The 19224-nt window shown below is 58.9% G+C and overlaps 1 protein-coding gene across 5 annotated transcripts in view; it reads right to left on the bottom strand.

The window, feature by feature from the left end:
- RAI1 (retinoic acid induced 1) overlaps nt 1–19224 on the bottom strand; it is a 74699-nt gene that overhangs the window by 3475 nt on the left and 52000 nt on the right. For 3 of the 5 annotated variants that reach the window (XM_048320357.1, XM_048320353.1, XM_048320356.1), the window contains exons 3-4: nt 15430–16111; nt 235–5851 (exon numbers count right to left, since the gene is read on the bottom strand). In XM_048320357.1, coding sequence (XP_048176314.1) covers nt 235–5835 — 5601 coding nt within the window. In that variant the 5' untranslated portion in view covers nt 5836–5851; nt 15430–16111. Of the gene's footprint in view, nt 1–234; nt 5882–15429; nt 16112–19224 lie in introns of those variants that run through there. The other 2 variants (XM_048320354.1, XM_048320355.1) reach the window with 2 other exon arrangements.

The raw sequence follows: 19224 nt of genomic DNA, 5'->3' as shown, positions 1-19224 counted from the left end.
ACCGTAGGTATTTTTGTGCCTAAAAAGGAGAGTTCAGGTGCTATCAGCAACGCAGCAGCACAAATCTCATAGGGACCCAGCGGGGCTCACGGTGCTGAGCACCCGCCCTGCTTTCCCAGGGCAAAACTCCTAATTTTCATCCCGACCAGAGGTGCAGACACAGGAATGCGTGAAGGAGGCCAGCGGGAGATGCCGCCTCGGGATGCGGCCCCGGGCGTGCGGCCGAGCTCTTACCAGGTCTGCAGCCGCCTTGACAGCCTCCTGCAGCCCATAGAGCTTCCCCGCCACCAGGAAAACCCCAGCGGTCCATACGGCACAGGCCTCGTGCAGCCAGTGCTCCTGCGTGTCGCCCGCCGGCTCCTGCGGCGGGGACTCGGCCTTGTGACATTCGTGCCGCCGGGGCTTTTCGGCCGCCTCCTCGCCCTCTGTCCTCTCGTCACAGCAGTAGCAGCTCTGCAGCCGACGGAACATGCCCCGCGGGCTGGAGCGCAGCGCGCTCTGCTTGGCCGCCTCGGCGGCCCCCTCCGGCCGCGCCGCCTTCCCGCCGCCGCCGCCGCCGCAGCCGCCCTCAGTCCCGCGGGGCGCCCGCTCGGCTGCGGCGGGCACGGTGGAGTCCTCGCCCGGCCCCTCCGCCCGCGCCTTCTCCTTCAGCCGGGATTTCTTCTTGGGCAGGCAGTCCTCGGGGTAGTAGGGCCCGCAGAGGTCCCCCAGGTCCTTGTAGTTGGCGGGGTTGCGGCAGAGGCAGCAGACCAGGCACGCGGCGCTCAGCGCCTTCGACACCACGGGCCCCATGTGCATGGTGGAGGAGGCGGGCAGAGCCGCCCGCGGCCGCGGCGCCGGCCCGGCCGGTCCCCGCTGCAGCCGCGCCTCGTCGCCGGGCGAGTTCACGACGGTGCAGGTGGTGGTGAACTCACCGCGCCGCTCCACGCGGACGTAGGGAGCGAAGGGCGGGGCCCGGCTGTCCGCCCGCAGCCGCTTGCAGGAGATGTATTTCAGCCGGATCTCGGGCTCGGCGGGGTGCAGCAGCGGGGCCTGCTGGGGCTGCCGCCGCCGCTTCCCGCGGCTCTTGCACCGCGCCGGCACCGCCTTGGCCTTGCCGTGGCCCAGACGCTTCCGCTGCCGCTTGGAGTAGCCGTTGTAGTTGGAGTGGTTGGCCCGCGGCTTCGGGCCCCGCGCCGACCCGGCGGCAGAACGTCCCTCAGCAGGGCCGTCGCTGCTCCCCGCCTCCTTCTCCTCAGTCTTTGGTTTCTTCTCTCGAGGCGCCTCCTCCGCACCGCCCGGGCCGGCCACACGCTCCCGGGGCAGCGGTGGTGGCAGTGCAGGGTTCAGGGGCGCCTTGGCCATGCCCAGCGCTGCCGCCTTGCCCTTGCGGTTCCTCTTCTTGGGCAGGAGCCCCAGGTTCTTGGCCACCACGTTGGGGCTGGACTGGGTCCCCGGCGTTGACCCACAGGCCTCCCCCTGGCAGCCATCATGGGACAGCTTCTTCCCACCAGCCGGCTTCCCCTTTGGTGCTCGGCCATTGGGGTTCCGGCAGAGCGGCTCAGCCACCGGCATTGTGGGCATCTTCTGTGCTGCCGCCAGCTTGGGCAGCCGCGCGTCGCCCACTGCCACAGCCACCCCACTGTGCTTCACCACCCGCTCCCGTTCCACCCCAGCTGGGCTCAGGGAGGAGCCATAGGCAGCCACTGTGGCTGCCACTGCTGTGGCTGCTGGTTTGCAGGTGAACTTCTTCAGGTTGGGAGAGGTGATCTTCTGGACGATGGCCTCCAGCTTGAGGCCGCGGCCCTTGCGGGGAGGCAACACTTTGGTCTTAGTGGCCTCCTGGAAAGCTGCCCGGGAGGTGATCTTGATGCAGACATCAGGGGCCTCCTTTGGCAGGGGGGGCTTCGGGATGGCTTCACCAGAGCTCTTGGGAGGCAGCTTGGCTTTCACCTTCTTGGCCACCGGCATCTTCTTGAAGAGGCTGGGGGGACCCTCTGGCTTCTCCTCCTTCACACCACCGCTGTTGCTCCGCAGGACCAGGTTCCTCTTTTTGGTGGGGATTGGGGAGATGAAGGTGGACTTCCTCTTCAGTGAGTGCAGGGGCCGCTCTGACATCTTGCCCCCCATGCCCGGCCCCGCTTTGGGCAGTTTCATCCGGGCACCCACCTTGCCCTCCTTGTGGGGGCTGCCCGGTGCTGGCAGCTTGAAGGCAGGTGGGAGGTGGTTGTTGGATATGAGCTTTTTGGGTGCCTTGCAGTTCTTCAGCCGGACATCACCTGCCCGCTTGCCCCTCTGCCGCTTAGTGTAGAAAACCTCCTGTGTCTTTGTCCGGGAGCGCAGGATCATCGACCGCTGGTCCCTCTCCCCAGCTTCCACCGCATCCCCCTCCAGTGGTGTCGGCCCTGCCACCTCCTCTGCCGCCACCAAGCCAGGCACCAGGAGTGCAGCATCACTGGTGTTTTGGACAACCCTGGGGGCCGGCCGGCTGTTGCGTTTCCTGGTTTTGAAAGCCACCCGCTGCTTCACGCCGCAGCCAGGCTTCTTCCCCAGCTTCTCCTGGTGTGCGGGGGCTTTCAGTCCCTCCAGTGGGGCGGGGGCGCGGGGCTCGGCCAGGGCGGTGAAGGAGCGGGTGCACATGCGTGCTGGCAGGCCCTCGGCTGGAAACCGGGGCGTTTGGCTCTGGGCGCTCTTGCTCGGTACCTCCGTCTGTCCGTCTGGCCCCAGGCAGGTGCCAGCCACACTGCTGGCTGCTGGCAGCTCATCGAATGGATTCAGCATGGTGCTGCCAGGGCCATCCCCCTCTGGCAGCCGGCAGTGGACCCTCTTGTTGCGGAGGCTCTTGCCCCGTGAGACAGGCTCCATCTTCCCCAGCACATTTTCGGGTGTGAGTTGCTGCTTCACCATGACCGATGAGGCAGATTCAGCATCAGCTGCCTCCAGGTGAGACGTCTCCCCTCCGCCATTCTCCTCCTCAGGCTGGATGTGGGGCAGGGAGGATTTGAACCAGCTCTTCACCTTGGTCTCCGTGCCCACAGCAGGGCCCAGCAGGATGACGGACTGGCCGGAGAGGCGTGGAGTGGGAGCTGAGCTCTCCTTCTCCACTGTGCTGACAGTCTCCTCAGCAGACACAGGCACCTCGCTGGAGGACAGCACGGCCGGCATCTCTGGGGGCTTGGGTGGTGAGGCATCGTATGTCACTGACTTCTGCTCTGAGCCAGCCAGCTCACAAAGAGAGGAGTACTCCTCTGCTTCCAGGTCTGACTCTTTCAGATCCGGTGAGGAGATGATGGGGATCTCACTGAAGTCCCCGGCCGAGCAGCAGTGCCGGGTGTCCTGCAGCCACCTCTCGCTGTCTGCCTTTGTTGCTTCATCGTAGGTCAGTGTCTCCTCCTCCTCCTCCATCACCTGCTGGCCAAAGTCCTGGACTGGCTCGCTCTTGGCTGGTTGCTCTCCATCACACAGGTCCAAGCCGCAGGCGTTTTTTTTCTCCTTGCAGGAGCTCACCAGTTTGCTGGGGAACAAGCCCTTGGGGAGGTCGGTGGCCTGGAGGTCCTTCCACCGCAGGCAGGCCTCGCCCAGGCTCTCCTCCGGCCACTCAAAATGCTCCATGGCATTCTCAGACGCCACCGAGTTGGCAGTGGTGTTTGAGTAGCAGCTGTAGCCAGTGGCTCCCGCACTTGACGTCGCTGCCGGGATGCTGGGCTTGGAGTTGAAGGCCAGTGGGGCCGTGTCCTTCAGCACATCCTTGGTTTCAGTGGCTGTGAACTCCACCTGGGGACCCTCATACACCTCCTCACTAAAGTCCTTCCCTGTGCTGGCCCCTGAAGCTTTGTCCAACTTGAGGGGCTCAGTGAGCGTGCTGGAGTCACCCTGGCTGGGCCAGGCACCCTTCACCATGGAGTCCAGGCTGGGCCGGTGATTCTCCAGCTGGAAGGGGGACTTAGTGGCCTCCTTGCTCAGCATGGGCAAGTTGGCCCAGGCTTTGTCCGCCTTCTCGCTGATGGCATCCTGCAGGACAATGATCTCAGAAGCCAGCTCCTCCTGGGACAGGGCGCTGAGGAGCAGTCGGGGGCAGTCCCGTTCATTGGTCACATACTTGGTGAAGGTCTCCAGGGGCAGCGTGGCATGGATACTCTGGAATGAGTCATCTGATTTGGTGGACATGTCATCTGGGGAGGTCACAGAGCAGGTGGACACTGACTCAGGCTTTGCTTTGGAGTTGCTGTTGACGCGGGCAGGACTGCGGTTCTGGTTGCAGTACAGGAAACTTCTCTCCAGCTGGTCCTCTGACCCACTGAGATAGTCAGTGTCCTGTGTCTCAGCGTGGACAGACTGGGGGGTGCTCAGTGGGTCGGACAGGGGGGTCCCCACCTGCTCTGCCGAGTAGGTGCTGCTCTCAGGACTGCAGTGCTGCCCTTTGAGCTGCTCGGGGGTCCTTGCTGGGGTCTTGATGCCCTTTTTCTGGGGCACAGCTGCTTTGGAGAGCAGCAGCTGCTGGACAGTGTTGGAGATGTTCTCCACCTGGGAGGTGAGTGCTGTAAGGCTCTGCAGGCTCAGGTCTGACAGCAGGTTTTCGGGCAGCTTCTCTTTTTGCAAGTTTTTGCAGTTCCCAGACTGAGTGTCGGGGCTCGTCCCATCGGTGGGAGAAGGGTTCAGCAGCGGCATGAAATGGCTGTGGTCAGCAATGCCAGCTGGGAAGGCACCAGCACTCAGCGGCTGCTGGCTGTATTGGAAGTTCTCCAGGTTGGGCATCAGTGGGGAGGGAGTGGAACTGTAGGACGGGGACCTGCCGACGGAGCGAGCCGGCGAGTGGCTGGCGCTGGGGCTGAAGGTCTGGTAGTACTGCTCCGGCGTCCGCACAGGCGGCGCATCGCCCGGGCAGTAGGTCTGGCCTGGCTGGTTGTAATGTTGGTACTTGGCCAGGTTTTGGTAGTGGAGGGTCTCTGAGGCATGATGCCGCCCCTGCATGGGCTGTGGGGGCTGCGGGGGCTGTGGTGGCTGCGGGGGCTGCGGCGGTGGTGGCTGCGGGGGCTGCGGCGGTGGCTGCGGGGGCTGCTCATAGCCGATGCGGTTGGGCTGGTAGCCGTGCAGGTTGGGCATGCGAGGGCCAGGGGCCAGGCTGGCAGCGCTGCCCAGGGGCCGCTCGAGTGGCGGCTGCCCCGAGGGCGCCGTGCAGCTCTTGTAGGAGTGTGCCGGCTGGCTGCCCCCCGGCACCGAGGAGTAGGTGGAGGAGGCAGGGAAGGACTGGGAGTGCTGCCCGAAGTGAGGGCTCTGTGAGAAGGGCATGGGTGAGGAGACATCGTTGGGCAGTTTCTGCCGCTGCAGCTTGGGGTAGGGGAGTGCGGGCGGCTGCTGCTGCTGCTGCTGCTGCTGCGGCTGCTGCTGGAAGTGAGTCCGGAAGGGCAGCGAGGTGGCTGCTGGCTCATGGTATGGCCGCCCACCCGCCAGTGCTGCCGTCTTCTTCATCAGGTTGTCCTCATACTTGGCCACGCCGCCGGGCAGCGCCTGTGGCTGGCCACCCCACGCCTGCAGGCTCTCGTCCCCGGAATACCGGGCCGGATAAGGGCTGTTCTCCTGCACGGTGTAATTGGAAAAGGCCGGCCTGCCCTGCAGCTGCTGCCCCGCTAATTGCTTGTTTCCCCGGTGGTATTTCTCCACGGCGCTGTTCTCATAGCCCGCATATGGCAGCTGCTGCTGACTGTAGTACTCCTTCGCCACCAGCCTCTGCCGCTCACAGTTCGGCCCTGCCTGACTTTGATGCCTGTAATTCTCCAGGCGTGATGTATCTTGTGAAGTCGGCTGGTAGCTCTGCTGGTTGCCATGGAAACCACACCTTTCTCGAAAGGACTGCATGGCGCGGGCTTGTTATCTGCGAAGAGAGAGAGGCGAGAATTCAAATGAAGCGTCGCCACCGTGGTGGGCCGGGGACCGAGAAGGCCAGCGTCACCTGCACCATGGGGGCATCATCGCCTCACCTCACCTCAACTGCTGGGCATTGCCCCACAGCCGCCCTGGAATACAGCATGTGATGCTGCATCACCTCACATTGCCCTACATTGTCGGGCATCACCCCATGGTGCATTGAATTGCCTGCATGGCCTTGCATTGCTCTCCAACACCTCACCTTGTGTTTCACCTCCTTGCATCATGTTGCCTTGCATTACATTGCCCTGCATTTCATCTCCTTGCATCTTGTTGCCTTGCATCACCCTGAATTGCATCGCCCTGATTTGCCCTGCATTGTATCGCCTCACGCTACCCTTGCTTCATGTTGCCTTGCATTTCATCACCCTGGTTTGCATCGCCCTGCATCACATTGCTGTGCATCATCCTGCATCACATCACTTTCCATTTCAACTCCCTGCATTGTGTTGCCTTGCATTGCATCGCCCTGAATTGCATTGCCCTGCATCGCATCCTCCTGCCTCACCTCACATCACCCTGCACCACATCACCTTGCATTTCATCGCCCTGCATCGTGCTGCCCTGCATTGCATCGGCTTGCATGGCTCTGCATCTCATTGCCCTGCATGGCATCCCATCCCATTGTCCTGCATCCCCTCCCTGTGCACTGCACCGCCCTGGATGGCAGCAGCTGGCTCCACGTCACCTTGCATCGCTCTGCATCGTGCCATGTCACCCTGCATCACATTGCCTGGCACTGCATCCCCACCTTGCAGCACCCTGCACTCCCCTCTAATCCCACCTCCTTGCATGGCAGCACGGTGCCCACGGGCAGGAGGGTGCTGGGATCTGGTTGCCCCCTCCCTGCCTGCAGTGGGCCCAGACACCCTCCTGCCCCTGCTGCTGGAGCTGCCCACCCCTCCCTGCCTGCTCCACCTGGTGCAGTGACCCCCACACCGTGTCGAGGTCCTCCAGCCCTGCTTTGTGTTTCACACATCCACCACCCCTCACATCTGCAAATCACTCCCGCCCTTCTCACACGCTTCCCCAGGGATGCCGGGATCCTGCGAGCACCTCTGCACACCCCTCTTATCGCCATTCTTTTTAATTATTGGGCTAATTACTGGAAGCAGCAGCACAGAGGGCCAGAACCACAGGCTCTGCTGCAAAAAAAGTCATTTCAACTTGCTGGCTCTGCCCATCTCTGCCGGCTGCTGCCTCCTGCAGCCCCCCCGGCCCCAGCGATCCCTCTGCCCCGGTGCGATGCCATCTGGAAGCTGTCTGCTCCCGCCAGCAGCCGTCATTACTGAGTGCCTCACCACCGTCGTCATTAAAGCTCCCCATTTCCTCACCCCGCTTGCTCTGGGAGCAGAGACACACCTGGGTCACTGGTTTGATCTCTTTAGGCAGTCAAGTGGCTTGTGGGGGCTAATGAAGGGCTTGGTGGGAGGGGGATGCATCCTGCCTGTCCCCAGCACCGGTGGGTTGAAGGTACTGGGGTGGACACAAGCCTGTTTTGAACGTGAATTGAGATTTGGCAGCCTGGGTTAGGGCAGCCCCAAGGGTCTGTAGCTGTCCAGGGACATCCCCAGTGCTGCTCCCTTAGCAGTGACGCAGCGGTGACACCAGTGCTGTCCCCTCAGCCTCCATCAAGGCAATGAGTGTAACAAGAGGGGAGGGGTGGGGTGCTGGTGGTGTCTGTGCCGAGCCCACCCCAGCTCCTGGCACGTTTTCCTGTGGTGCCAGGCAGCCTTGAGCCAGGACACGGATTCACTTGTGTCCCCACATGTCCCTGCACCACTGTCATGCCACCACCACAACATGCCAAACGCTGCATGGCTCCAGACAGTCCCTTTGCTGGAGGTTCTGCCACAGCCACATAAACCACACTGCTGGTTTGACGAGTCCCAGCTCGGTCCCTTTTCCTTGCAGCACCCACCAGTAACACCTCAGCACCTTTTAGGGGTCTACAAACACACACACACACACGGGGCTTTATTTAGTTCTATTTCCATAAACACCAGCTGCTCAGGGATGCACTGATCACACGGTGTCCTCGGGCACCACCAGAGCCAGGCTCAGTGCCACCCACACTAGCCCAGCACCCCATCTTTCCCTGTTCCCCATCCCCTTTTGGGATGTTTTCGATGTCACTGCCACATATTGCAGCTGCATCTTACAGGCTCTGCAGGCAACTGGATGCAGATAAAGCCTAAATTCCAGGGAAAAGATGGGTCAAAAACATCTGGAAAGCTGGCACAAAAGCCGCCTACCACAGCATGTCGTCCTGTGCCAGCCCTGTGCCAGTGCTGCTGGAACAAAGGCAGGAAAATCAAAGCCAGGCTGTGGGGCAGCCCTGGGCAGTGGTAGGAGAATTAATGGGAGCAAAGGGCCCCTCATGCTGTGTGGGAGTGGGTTTGAAAAATGAAATAGGCTTGAGAAGACCCTGGGCTGAAGCTTTAGGGGGAGCTTTTCTCCCCTTTCTCCTTTATTATTAATTATCATGATTAATTAATTATTGTTATTAATTAATTATTGTTAATTTTACAAACAGCTGGGACAATGTCAGGATGAGCAAAAGCGCACAGTGCGAGGGGACAGATCAGTCATTGGCACACAGAGGTGGGGATGCACAGAGGGAACATGTTCCAGCTGAAATCCCATGAGCCAGAGCTGTGGTCCCATGTCCCTGTGGGCCACCTGGGCACCAGGCTGTCCCTGGCAGGGGACACACTCATCACCAGCAGCACCCGGACCCACTGGCAGAGCCAGAGGCCAGTTCTGCCCTCGGATCCGCCACAGCTTTGCTGGGGAAGGGCTGTGCCAGATGTTGTGCCTGATGTAGGCTGTTTCCGAGCAAACGCTTTAATGGCATCAAATCAAGCTGTCAACAGCAGGGAGGTTACGGCCTTCCCCCGGAGAGGGAGGTGGCTGTGGCTGGTCCCAGGGGCCCTGCACACTCACTGTCCCTGCCACGTCCCTGCTGGACATGCTCTCCTGACCCTGAAGAAGTTTCCAGCCACTGCCTCTGAGATGGGAATCTGTACAGGGCTGTCAGTGCATGGCTGTGGCTGGACACTTGCCCTTGGCAAAGCTGTGCCATGGCCAGGGCTCATGGTGTGGGTCCCTGGGAAGGGAGAAGGCAGGGACTTGGGGCCACCATGGTGACCAGCACCGGTGCAACCCTGTCCCCGGAACACAAGGAGCAGTGCTCACTGCTGGCTATAGCCACCACAGAGCATCCCATCCTCTTGGTCCCAAGGGAGCGTGGACAGCCCAGCACAGCCCCTGTGTCACTCATGGGGCACACAGAAGGACTTGATGCACCACCCAGCACCAGGGCATGACCTGGGGCTATGATGGTGCACAGGGTCACACTGCAAGTGCAGGGGGCTGCCATGGTGCAGGGGGGCTGATGCATGGCACGGGGCTGGTGCTGGGAGCGAGCTGGGCCACCACACGGCACTGCCAGGCCAGCACAGCCGCCCGCTCACACGGTGGCCCGCAGCCCGCCTGCCGCCCAGGAGGATTTCTGCTGCGTGGCTGGATTCCGTGTTATTTTCCTCCCCCCACTCCTCCTTCTTTCCTTCCCTGCCTTCTCCCCTTTCCTCCCCCTTCTTCTTGCCTGGCAGGGACATGGCATGGCCAGATCCGGAGCCCTCTGAAGGCAGCCCAGGACTTCCCATGGCAGGGACCCTCGGTAAGCACCCAAAACCCACAACGCCTCAGCCCCAGGGGGCAAAGGGTATTCCCCGTTTCCCTGCACGCTGGCCCTGCTTCCCAGCTGCTGCTCATCCCACGGGGCCTGATCCAGCCCTGCTGCTCCTCCGGCTGCTCCCTCGCCTTCGATGCTGCGCCATCAACAAGGACTCAGCGACTAAAAATAGCAGCACGCTCTCGCAGGGGGATGCTCTGCCATCAGAGCAGCGCTGGCACAGCGGACACCCCGTTCCCCACCCCAAACCCCTGGCGCAAACCCCCTCCCAGCCCTCGTCCCTCAGTCAGATGTGCAGCCCCATATGGTGAGGTGGTATCGGAGCTGGGAACGGAGGCATTGGACCCCCCTGGATCCCCCGGCAGCTCTCAGGGAGGGGAATAAGCGCCTATCGAGTAGCGTCAGCCCCGGATTTGTTTAATTGTGAGCTGGTGGAGTTTAAAGAAACCCTTTCTGGCTGGCTGCCACACTGCAAAGTGCTCCGGAGAATTTGATTATTAAGGGAGGAGAGAAAAGGGGAGGCTGCGGGGGGGAGCCGGGGTGTGTGGGACAGACCAGGAAAGGGCATCCTGCCTCAGGAGCTGGGAATGAGAGCCACTGGGGGGATGGAATACAGGCAGACCCCCCTCAGCAGTGCAGAGGGACCCGTGGGGCTCGTGCGGGGTAGGGGCAAACCCTCCGCACAGTTGTGGAGCTGCTGCTGTTTGTCTGTCCCTGCAGCCCATGGACACCCGCTGCAAATGCACCCCCCCTTCAGTGCCCCCTCCAGTGAACCCCTTTAATGTACTCTCTCCCCAGTGCACCCCCTCAATGCACCCCCTTACTGCACTGTCCCCCAATAAACCCCTTTAATGCACCTCAATAACGGTCCCCCTCCCCAGTGAACCCCTTTAATACACCCTCTCTCCAGTGCACCCCTTCGATGTACTCTCATTAGTGCACCCTTGCCCCAGTGCACCCCAATAATGTGCTCTCCCTCCAGTGAACCCCTTCAATACACCTCCCCAATCCCTCCCATCACCATCTCCATCTCCCACCATGCCAGTGCTCCTTCCCAGAGCAGCGACTGGGGGGTTATGGTACCCCAGGGCAGCCCGCAGCCCCCCGCGCCCCCCCAGCCCCGCGTCCCGCCCCATTTCGGCGCTCAGCCGACCGGAGCAGCTGTTCCCTGCACACTTCACTTGCCCGCAGATGATGATAAATGGAGCTGGGGCTGCACCGCCCATTGCGTGGGGGTGGGCGGATGTGGGTAAGGAGGAGGAGGAAGGATGGGGTCCCCATCTTCTGCAGCCCCCCCCTCCCCCCCCCAGATCACGCTGCTCCTCCCATCCAGCTGCTTGGGAATTCCCTGGGCAGGTCCCCCCCCTCCCCTCCAGCCCAAACCGCCCTCCCGGGGGGTGGAACCTGCCCAGGGAATTCCCATCGCAATGGGGTGCATCCCCATCCCCAGATCAGTGTCCCATTTGGGGGCCACAGTCCTTCACTGCTGCTCCCCTCCCAGCTCTGCTCCTCCCCAGTGAGGAATTTTTCTTGGGAAAAAATCCACCGCCTGCGAACCGCACTCATGACTCAACGTTTCTGCTGGCCCCGGTTCCTCTGTCGCTTGCCAGGGGAAGCCCGTGGCCGCCCCAACCTCATCCCCTCACATGGAAATCCGGCTCAGCCGCCAGCTCCAGCCTCTCTCCCCTTGGTTTTTCCTCCTTTATTTTGGAAAGAGGGGGTTGGATCCTTGATGTCAGGGATGGGAGGCTTGCAGAGGGTTGGGCTGGGGAGAGTGATAGGAGGTTCTGGGAGTCAGAGCAAGCTGCTGTGTCTTTTTCTTGGTGGTGGAAAATGTCAGTCGGTAAGGAAGGATTTGGAAAGGAAGGGAGGAAAAAAAAGGGGAATAAAAGGAAGAAAAAAGGGAAAAAGAAGAAAAAGGGGAGAGAGGGGGGAAAAAAAGGAAAAATAAGAAAAGGAAAATAGGAAAAAGAAAGAAAAAGAAAAAGAAAAAGAAAAAGAAAAAGAAAAAGAAAAAGAAAAAGAAAAAGAAAAAGAAAAAGAAAAAGAAAAAGAAAAAGAAAAAGAAAAAGAAAAAGAAAAAGAAAAAGAAAAAGGAAAAAAGAAAAAAAGAAAAAGAAAAAGGAAAAAAGAAAAAGAAAAAGAAAAAAAAAGAAAAAGAAAAAAGAAAAATAAAAAGGAAGAAAGAAAAAGAAAAAAGGAGAAAGAAAAAAGGTATAAAAAGAAAAAAGAGAAAAAGAAAAAAAAAGGGAAAAAGATGGGGGTGGGGGGGAAGGCTGGAGGCTCACAGCAAAACAGATGCTCAGCCTGAGCCTTCCTGGGCAAATCCCCTCTCTGGGATGAACTGTGTTCCACTCCGGAGCAAAATTCATGGCCGGATGTACCATGGAGTGAGGCTCCACATGATCGCACTCCCAGCCAGCGGTTGGACATCAACCTTGGGGCTCTGAGGGGAGAGGAAAACCAGCCCTGCAGGAGGCTGGAAATACAGCCAAGGTTAGGAGGGATCCAGAGCAATTCCATTCTCCAAACCCAAATCCTGGTGTAGACCTGCCTGGAGCTGTCAGTACAACGGAGCCAGGGCACCGATGGGCACAGCTGTGGCCGTGGGGTTGTTGTCACCACCATGGTGACCTTCAGCCACCCCTCCAGCCTCACCCCAAGTGAGCAGCATGGGGCCAGCACGGTGCTGGTGCAAAGCAACAGCCTGGCCAGTTCCCCACACGCTCACGTTTTTCTTCTTTACTCATTTTCTGCCTGACAGGTTTGGATCCTTCTTCCTTCCTCCCTTCCTTCCTCCCTCCTCTCCTGCTCTCAGCCTGACTCACTTCAATTCCAATAATAATTAACCATTCCAATCATTACTGTGACCGCTAATATTGACCCTCCCTCCTCCCACATCCTGTTTGTCCCCTGCCTCAGTTTCCCTAGAAGCAGGACAGAAGCTCCATCCCTGCAAGGAAAGGCAGGGAGCAGATGCCATGCCTTTGGCACCCTCCTCCGGGATGCTGATGCCCCAAGGGGTTCATGCTTCTTGCAACAAAAATAAAAGCAAATAAAAGCTCTCCCAAGTATGGGAGAGGGAATGGATCTGGAGTCCTGGATCTGGTCTGCATCTTGTGATGGTTGCTCATGGATGCGGTCGGATGCATAAGGCTGCACTCACTGGGGAATGTGACAGGGATGGCTCGTGGTCCCCTGGCACCTGCTGACCCTTCAGCCCAGCAAACCAACACCAAACCTGGTAGCAGGACCTGGCACTCACCCAGCAGCTTGGAGCTGGAAAATCCACTGGGTTGAAACCAGGACCACTCTCTAGCTGTGCCTCAGTTTCCCCACTGTAGGGTGGTCCGGGTTTGTGTTGTCCACAGTGTTGAGGCTGGGAAGTGCCAGCCCAGGAGCATGGGAATGGAGCAGGCTCATGTCCCAGCCCTAGGATCCTGGACCTCCTCCCCAGTGCATCTCTCCATCCCCAACAGAACTGGAGACCCCAAAGATTGGCAGGTGGCCATCACCCCCAGGACATTCCCAGCTCTTCTGAATGTGCCACTGGGTCCAGCCGCTCTGGCTCATCCCTGGTCACAGCCAGCTTCTCTACTGGGAAAACTTCCGGCAAGTTCACGCTGCAACATCAAAAACCAGAAGGCCTCAGCTGCTGTGGGATGGCTGCTGACAGCAAAGGACAGACCCTGGCACCATCTCATGCCTCCTCCCCACCTCAAGCTCTGGGAGGAGATGGGGCTTTGTCCCAGTGTCCCCACCATGTCGGGTACATGGGGACATTTACACCTGTGTTTTAGATGAGCGCTATTCAATTATCACTGGTGATCCCAGAGACATCCCCAGTCCCAGCCCCATTGAGACCCCCTCACCAGGATCCATTGTTACGGGGGGCATTACCCTGTCCCCCTTTTGCCTTCCTGTGGCAACTCCTGCCTTCACTTTTTGGGCAGCCAATCTCATGATCCAGCAACCACCAGCTCCCCACTGCCATCCCAGCCAAACCCCTCAGATACGGGCACCCCACAGCTGCCACGTTTCAGCATCTGCCCACAGACAGGTCCATCCACCGGAGCCAAACCCGGCTGTGCTGCTGCCGGGCTCTGCCCTAAGCCATCCCCTGCCGGCAGCAGACAGCTCGGTAATGAAGCGTAATGCTCTGACACTCCCCTGAGTGACAGTGGCCAGCACCGGCTGTGTCCCCATGGCTCAGCACGGCCTCCTGTGCCTGCCAGGGAGGGGATGAGCATCCCCCTGCCACAAGCGGGGCTGGGGGCTGTGGAGTGGTCACCTGCTAGGGGGATGCTGAGCAAAAATCCCTTGGGGAAAAGGAAAAATAAGAATAAAAGGGGCTGAAAGAAATAAATCAAGTCAAAAAAAATATAAAAGAAAAGAAGGCTGAAAATAATAAATCGAGGTTTGATGCTGTGTGGTAAATTATTTTGGTATTATATATTCCCCAGCTTCAAATCCTGAAGACAAATACTGGGGCAGGTGAAGTGGGAAGCAGATTTCCAAAGGCCTTCTCCCGGCTCCCGGTTATTGACTCTGTCAATCACGGCAGGCGCCGTCCCCACCTTTGGCACCCCGCAAAATCGGTTCCTTTTGTTCCTGCTGAAAAACTGGGGAGGGGGAAGAGGAGGGGAGAGGAATTTGGGGCAGGGAACTTCCAAAAGAGATGATTAAGGAGTTAATCTGCCTGAAATAGATAAGGAGCTTAGAGCTGCTGGTATTTGACTGTCCAAGTTTGGATTCAGCGTGTCTTAAACACTGGCTGGAATGTACTTAGATATGACCAAAGTACATGTCCCCCCGAGGAATTACCAGGTTGCCAATTAGATTTGCTTCCCAGATTCACTCAAACCTTCACAAGCTTCTTCAGAGCAGGAAAATTGCTGCCTGTCCCTGGGGAGACAGCAGAGCAGCCGCTGCTGCCTGGCCCCGCAGCCAGCACAGCACGGCATGGCACGACACGAGATCCCAGTGGGCAGCCACAGGATTTGCAGGAATGTGGCACAGCCAGGATGACGGCAAGGCAAGGATTCCTGTGCCAGGGTATGGGGGCACCAGGCATGGCCTGGTGCATGCTGCTGGGGGAATTTGGGTGCTTTTGGGTACTTGGGGTGCCGGTGTGAGCCTTGCCATGGTCATGGTGCCGGTGCACTGGTGGGGCTCTCAGCAGAGCAGGCTCAGCATTCCATGGGGTTGCAGAGCCACGGCTCTCCCTACTTCCAACCAGGCTCACAGTGCTGCCATGCAGGCAAATCCAACCTAAAACACCCCAGCTCAACCTCCAGGCTGGGGACACAACACAGAACAGAGCCACGATGGCACACGGGGAAGGCAAACAACCACCGAAACATGAACAAACCCCAGTGGTGAACACCTGGCTCCTGGTCCCTGTGGGCACCTGGCACACCACAAACTCACCACAACCCAATGCTCAGAGCAGTGAGACGCCCTGCCCATGCCAGGGTGAAGGTTACCACTCAGGGGCCACAACAACATCCAGCACCGGGACAAAGCAGAGGTAGAAAGGCAAACACCAACCCCTGCAAAAACCCTTCCCTATCCATTTATTTTAACCACTCCATTCCCATCCTTGTTATTTATGGTGCTTCATAACACAATGGTCAAAGTAACGAAGTTTGGGGGGGTTGCATGACCAACACAGAGGTAGGACCATGATGGGGGATCCCACCACCAGCTCCCACATGCAGGCACCAAGTTCCTTTCCAATCCTGGGCTGTATTCACTAAATCTGAGCTCGGTTTCTCTGCTGGCATCCCAATCCCATAGAAAGTGTTGGGAGTGGCAGCCAGTCTCACCAGGCCGGTGTCAGCATCGCTGGAACAGCAGCAGCGCCGTGATGGAAAGTTGCTGGAACATCAGCTTTGGATGCTGAGTCCTGGTAACAGTTGCTATGTGAAACATTCAGAGGTGGAATTTACTGTCACAGTTAATAATAGATGAAGGTTTTAGAATTTTTGATGCTTTACATTTTAAGCTGTTTGATTTATAATGTTTCAGAAAAGGGTGGGGGGAGGCAGGAGCTGAACAGCAGCATGAGGTAAACAAAGCAAGTGGGGAGGTGGGCAAAGGGCTTCATCCATCCATCCATCCATCCATCCATCCATCCATCTATCCATCCATCCATCCATCCATCCATCCCTCTGCCCACTTCAGGGATGCACTGAGACCCTCATGGCCAACAATGGGATGGGGTCTCCCCACCAACCACCAACACCAGTAAGCACCCTGGTGGAAAACCACGGCACAATTGGGACGCAGCCCCTCAATTGCACATCACGCTTCATTTTGGGGTTTTTTTCTGCCTTCAGTCACTGCATCTCTCCTCCCTGTTTTCATTCCGTCGGGTTGCTGGGTTATTTACTTGCTGGCGCTCCTCTCTCCTCTCCCCTCTTGCAGGTGTATTTCAAGTAGCTCCGTAAATAGCAGTGCGCGGCGTGCCTGCGGCGGAGCGCGCGGGTCCTGCTGATTAGGAACACGCTGCCAAAAAAAAGAAGGGTCTCACTTCCCTGCCGAGCTGCCACCCTGTTTCCACAAAGAGGTGCCAATGTCCCGGCATATGGGGATGCTCCAGCTGGATCCCGGGGTGCTGGTGCGTGCTGTGTCCACTCCTTCCTGGAAAGGAGCAGTGAGCACAGGTGCTGTGTGAAGAACCTCGGTGTCTCACGGTGTCCTTTGGGCAAAGCCCTGTGATGGGTTCAGCTCTGGTACATTCTTCCTGCTTCTCCCAAACACTGGAGCATCCCAATATTCCAAATGTGTGTGTGGAGCATCCCAACACCTCAGATGTGTGGTCAGGAGGATTTAATCCCAGCTCAGTAGGGCTTCAGGTCATGACATGAGGAGCAGAGGAGGAGTCCACACTTCCTCCACCAGTGCTGGGCATGCAGTGACATCTTGACAAAATTGGGGGGTAGGATGGAATAGAGGGGGTTCCCCTCTGCTCCTCCAAACCAAGAGAGGTGACACAGTGCAGAGAGGAGATACTTTGCAATGCTGTTGGGAAGATGTGGCGACTGGAGCTGGGATGCTGGAGCCTCCAACACCTGGAGACATTCCAGCCCTAACCAGGTCCACGGCTCCTGCCAAAACTCTGGGTGCACACAGGGGCTCCCAAGCCCCAGGAGGTGGCTGAGGTGCATCCCCCACCACCAGCACTCTCCAGCCCCTCTGGAGCTCCTGTTTCCCCCAGAATCAAAGATTCCCAGGGGTCCCAGGCTGAGCTGCCCCATGATGTCTCAATCAGGGCTGTGCATCGCCCCATTTACATACGCACATCCCGGCTGCAGCCGAGTATAATTTCCTTATAAAGTGGCTTTGACACATGGGGTAGCTCGCCTTAATGAGGAGGGTTATTCCACAAAGATCTGTTACTAATGGGCTTGGGGCAGGCAGCGCCCGTGCACACAGACTCCTGCTGCCAAACCCAGCACCACGCTGCACCCAGATCTCCCCACGGACACAGCATCCCCACCAGAATTACCCCCATGGCTGAGCCAGTGCTGGCAACCCCTGCCTTGGTGAGATCTCATTCTGATCCCAGTAAGATCTGTGCCTTTGCCAGCTGCCTCTCTGCTTTGCATCAAAACCCACTTGGAAGTCCAGAAAGGCAACCATGAGGCACACCTTGGTATGGAAACCACTCAACCCTTCCCAAAAACCAGCTCCAAGGAGGGAGATCGAAGTCAGCACAGCACTGGAGTCCCCCAGTACGCACAAGGTTCCTGAAACATCAAACCATCCATGTCCCTGTCCGTGCGGGCACCCGCTCTACAAAGGCACCGCTCCTGCCTGGCACCAGCTCTGCCAGTGACCAGCCCGTCATTACCAGAACGGCCTAATTAAAAAAACATATTAAAACCCGTGACTCCCCCAAGACCAAGCCCCTCCCTGCAGAGCCCCGACAAATTCAATGCACAGCTTCATCCCCGCCACTCCCCCGGGCTCCCCGGGGACCCCCGTTAGCGGCGGGTGCAACTCGTTCGCGGCGTCGAGCAGCTCTGCCCCAGACACCTTCTCCTGCGACCGGAGGCGCGCTACGTCCCAGGGCACTGTCACAATATATTAAGACGCGGCGCTAAAAATAAGCAACGGCAAAAATAAGCAGGAAAATCGTGGTCCCTGCCTGCCCCTGCCGGCCTCGCACTGGCGGAGCTCCCGCTGCCACACGCGAGCTGGGGAAGCATGTCAGGAACGAGAGGTTTTTGCTGGGTTTTATTAAAGCGACGTGTTTTCCCCTTCCCTCCGCCCCCAATCTCCAGCCGCTCCGAGGAGCGAGCCCCGCGGTGACACACAGGATTTGGTGACAAATCATCCCGGGGGTGGGCGGTTTCTCTGCATGCTGGTGGTTCCGGGCATGGCCACGGCTGGTGTGAGGCCCTGCCTGGCCCTCCGGGGCTGGAGCGGATCCTTGTCCGCCCCACGCAGCCCAGGATGGGGCTCTGCTCCCCGACGGGGACACCCCAGGAGCCACGGGCACTGCTCCGTGTGCCCAGCCATGGGGTGCCAATCAAAGGATGGGTGGGTTTTGGCCAGCCCCGTGTTAGACACAACAGCCAGGCTGGCTCCCTGTGAAGCCTCCATTCCCACAGCTCCCCAACATCTGCAAACACCCCATTCTCCTCGCTCGCTGCAAGCCAGACACATCAGTGCCAGTGTGGCACAGCCCACGGGATGGGAGCTGGGAGAATCCTCTACCCGGGAATGCGTCTTGGAACACCTGGGGAGAGGGCAAGAGGCTGCCCGCACTCCTCCCGCTACCTGCACCCCGTGGGGTACCATCCTCCACGCCTGAATCCTTGGGGCTGTCGGAGGCACCAACAGGGACACAGCCCCTGCTTGTCTCCGTGAGATGAAAGGGCAGCTCCAGGCGCGGGGACGGCTCCGTGCCTCCAGCCGAAGGCGTGCGGCCGCCCTGCTGCCTCGGCTGCGGCTGGAACGAATGCGTGCACATACCTCTGCCCCGGCACGGGTGTTTGCTCTTCTCTTCCGCGGCTGTGATTGATTAAAGGATCAGGGACATCTGAGAATGGAGGCAGCAGCGGCAGCAGCAGAAGCAGCTCCCTTTGGACTTGGAGAGCTTCCTTGCCTGCTGCTTGCTGCTGCCGTTGCCTGTCAGGCAGCTTTTAATCAAGGTTTGCTTATATCTGCAAAGGCCTTTCCCAGAGGGATGAAGGGAGGAAAAGAGGGGGGGAGAGTATATTAACATGCCAGCCACCCTCCCTCTCCCTCTCCTTTGTTTATGGAGAGGGTCAGTGCTTGGAAACGGCTGGCGGGGACCGGGAAAGGCGCTTCGGGGGTGCCGGGGGTGCTGGATTGTGGTGCAGCTCTTGGCATGTCCAGGTCTCGTGGCATAGCCAGGGGTAGGGAGGGTATCACACTTGGCTGGGATGTGCTCAGTAACAGCACCAGTGTGTGGAGGGAGCAGGACCTGGGGACCAGGGCTTGGTGGCTTCTTCTGGGTGGCCTTGGATGCCTGGAATGTCCCCACAGGCATGCCAGGGAGGAGACCAACCTGCATACCCCCAAATCAGAGTCTCAGCCCAGAGAGACCAACACCAACCATATGCTGAGACCAGCACTGTCCGTACACC

This window comes from Corvus hawaiiensis, chromosome 16 (genome assembly GCF_020740725.1).
Source record: "Corvus hawaiiensis isolate bCorHaw1 chromosome 16, bCorHaw1.pri.cur, whole genome shotgun sequence".
Lineage (NCBI taxonomy): Eukaryota > Metazoa > Chordata > Aves > Passeriformes > Corvidae > Corvus > Corvus hawaiiensis.
This window is presented reverse-complemented; position numbering and strand designations above follow the sequence as displayed.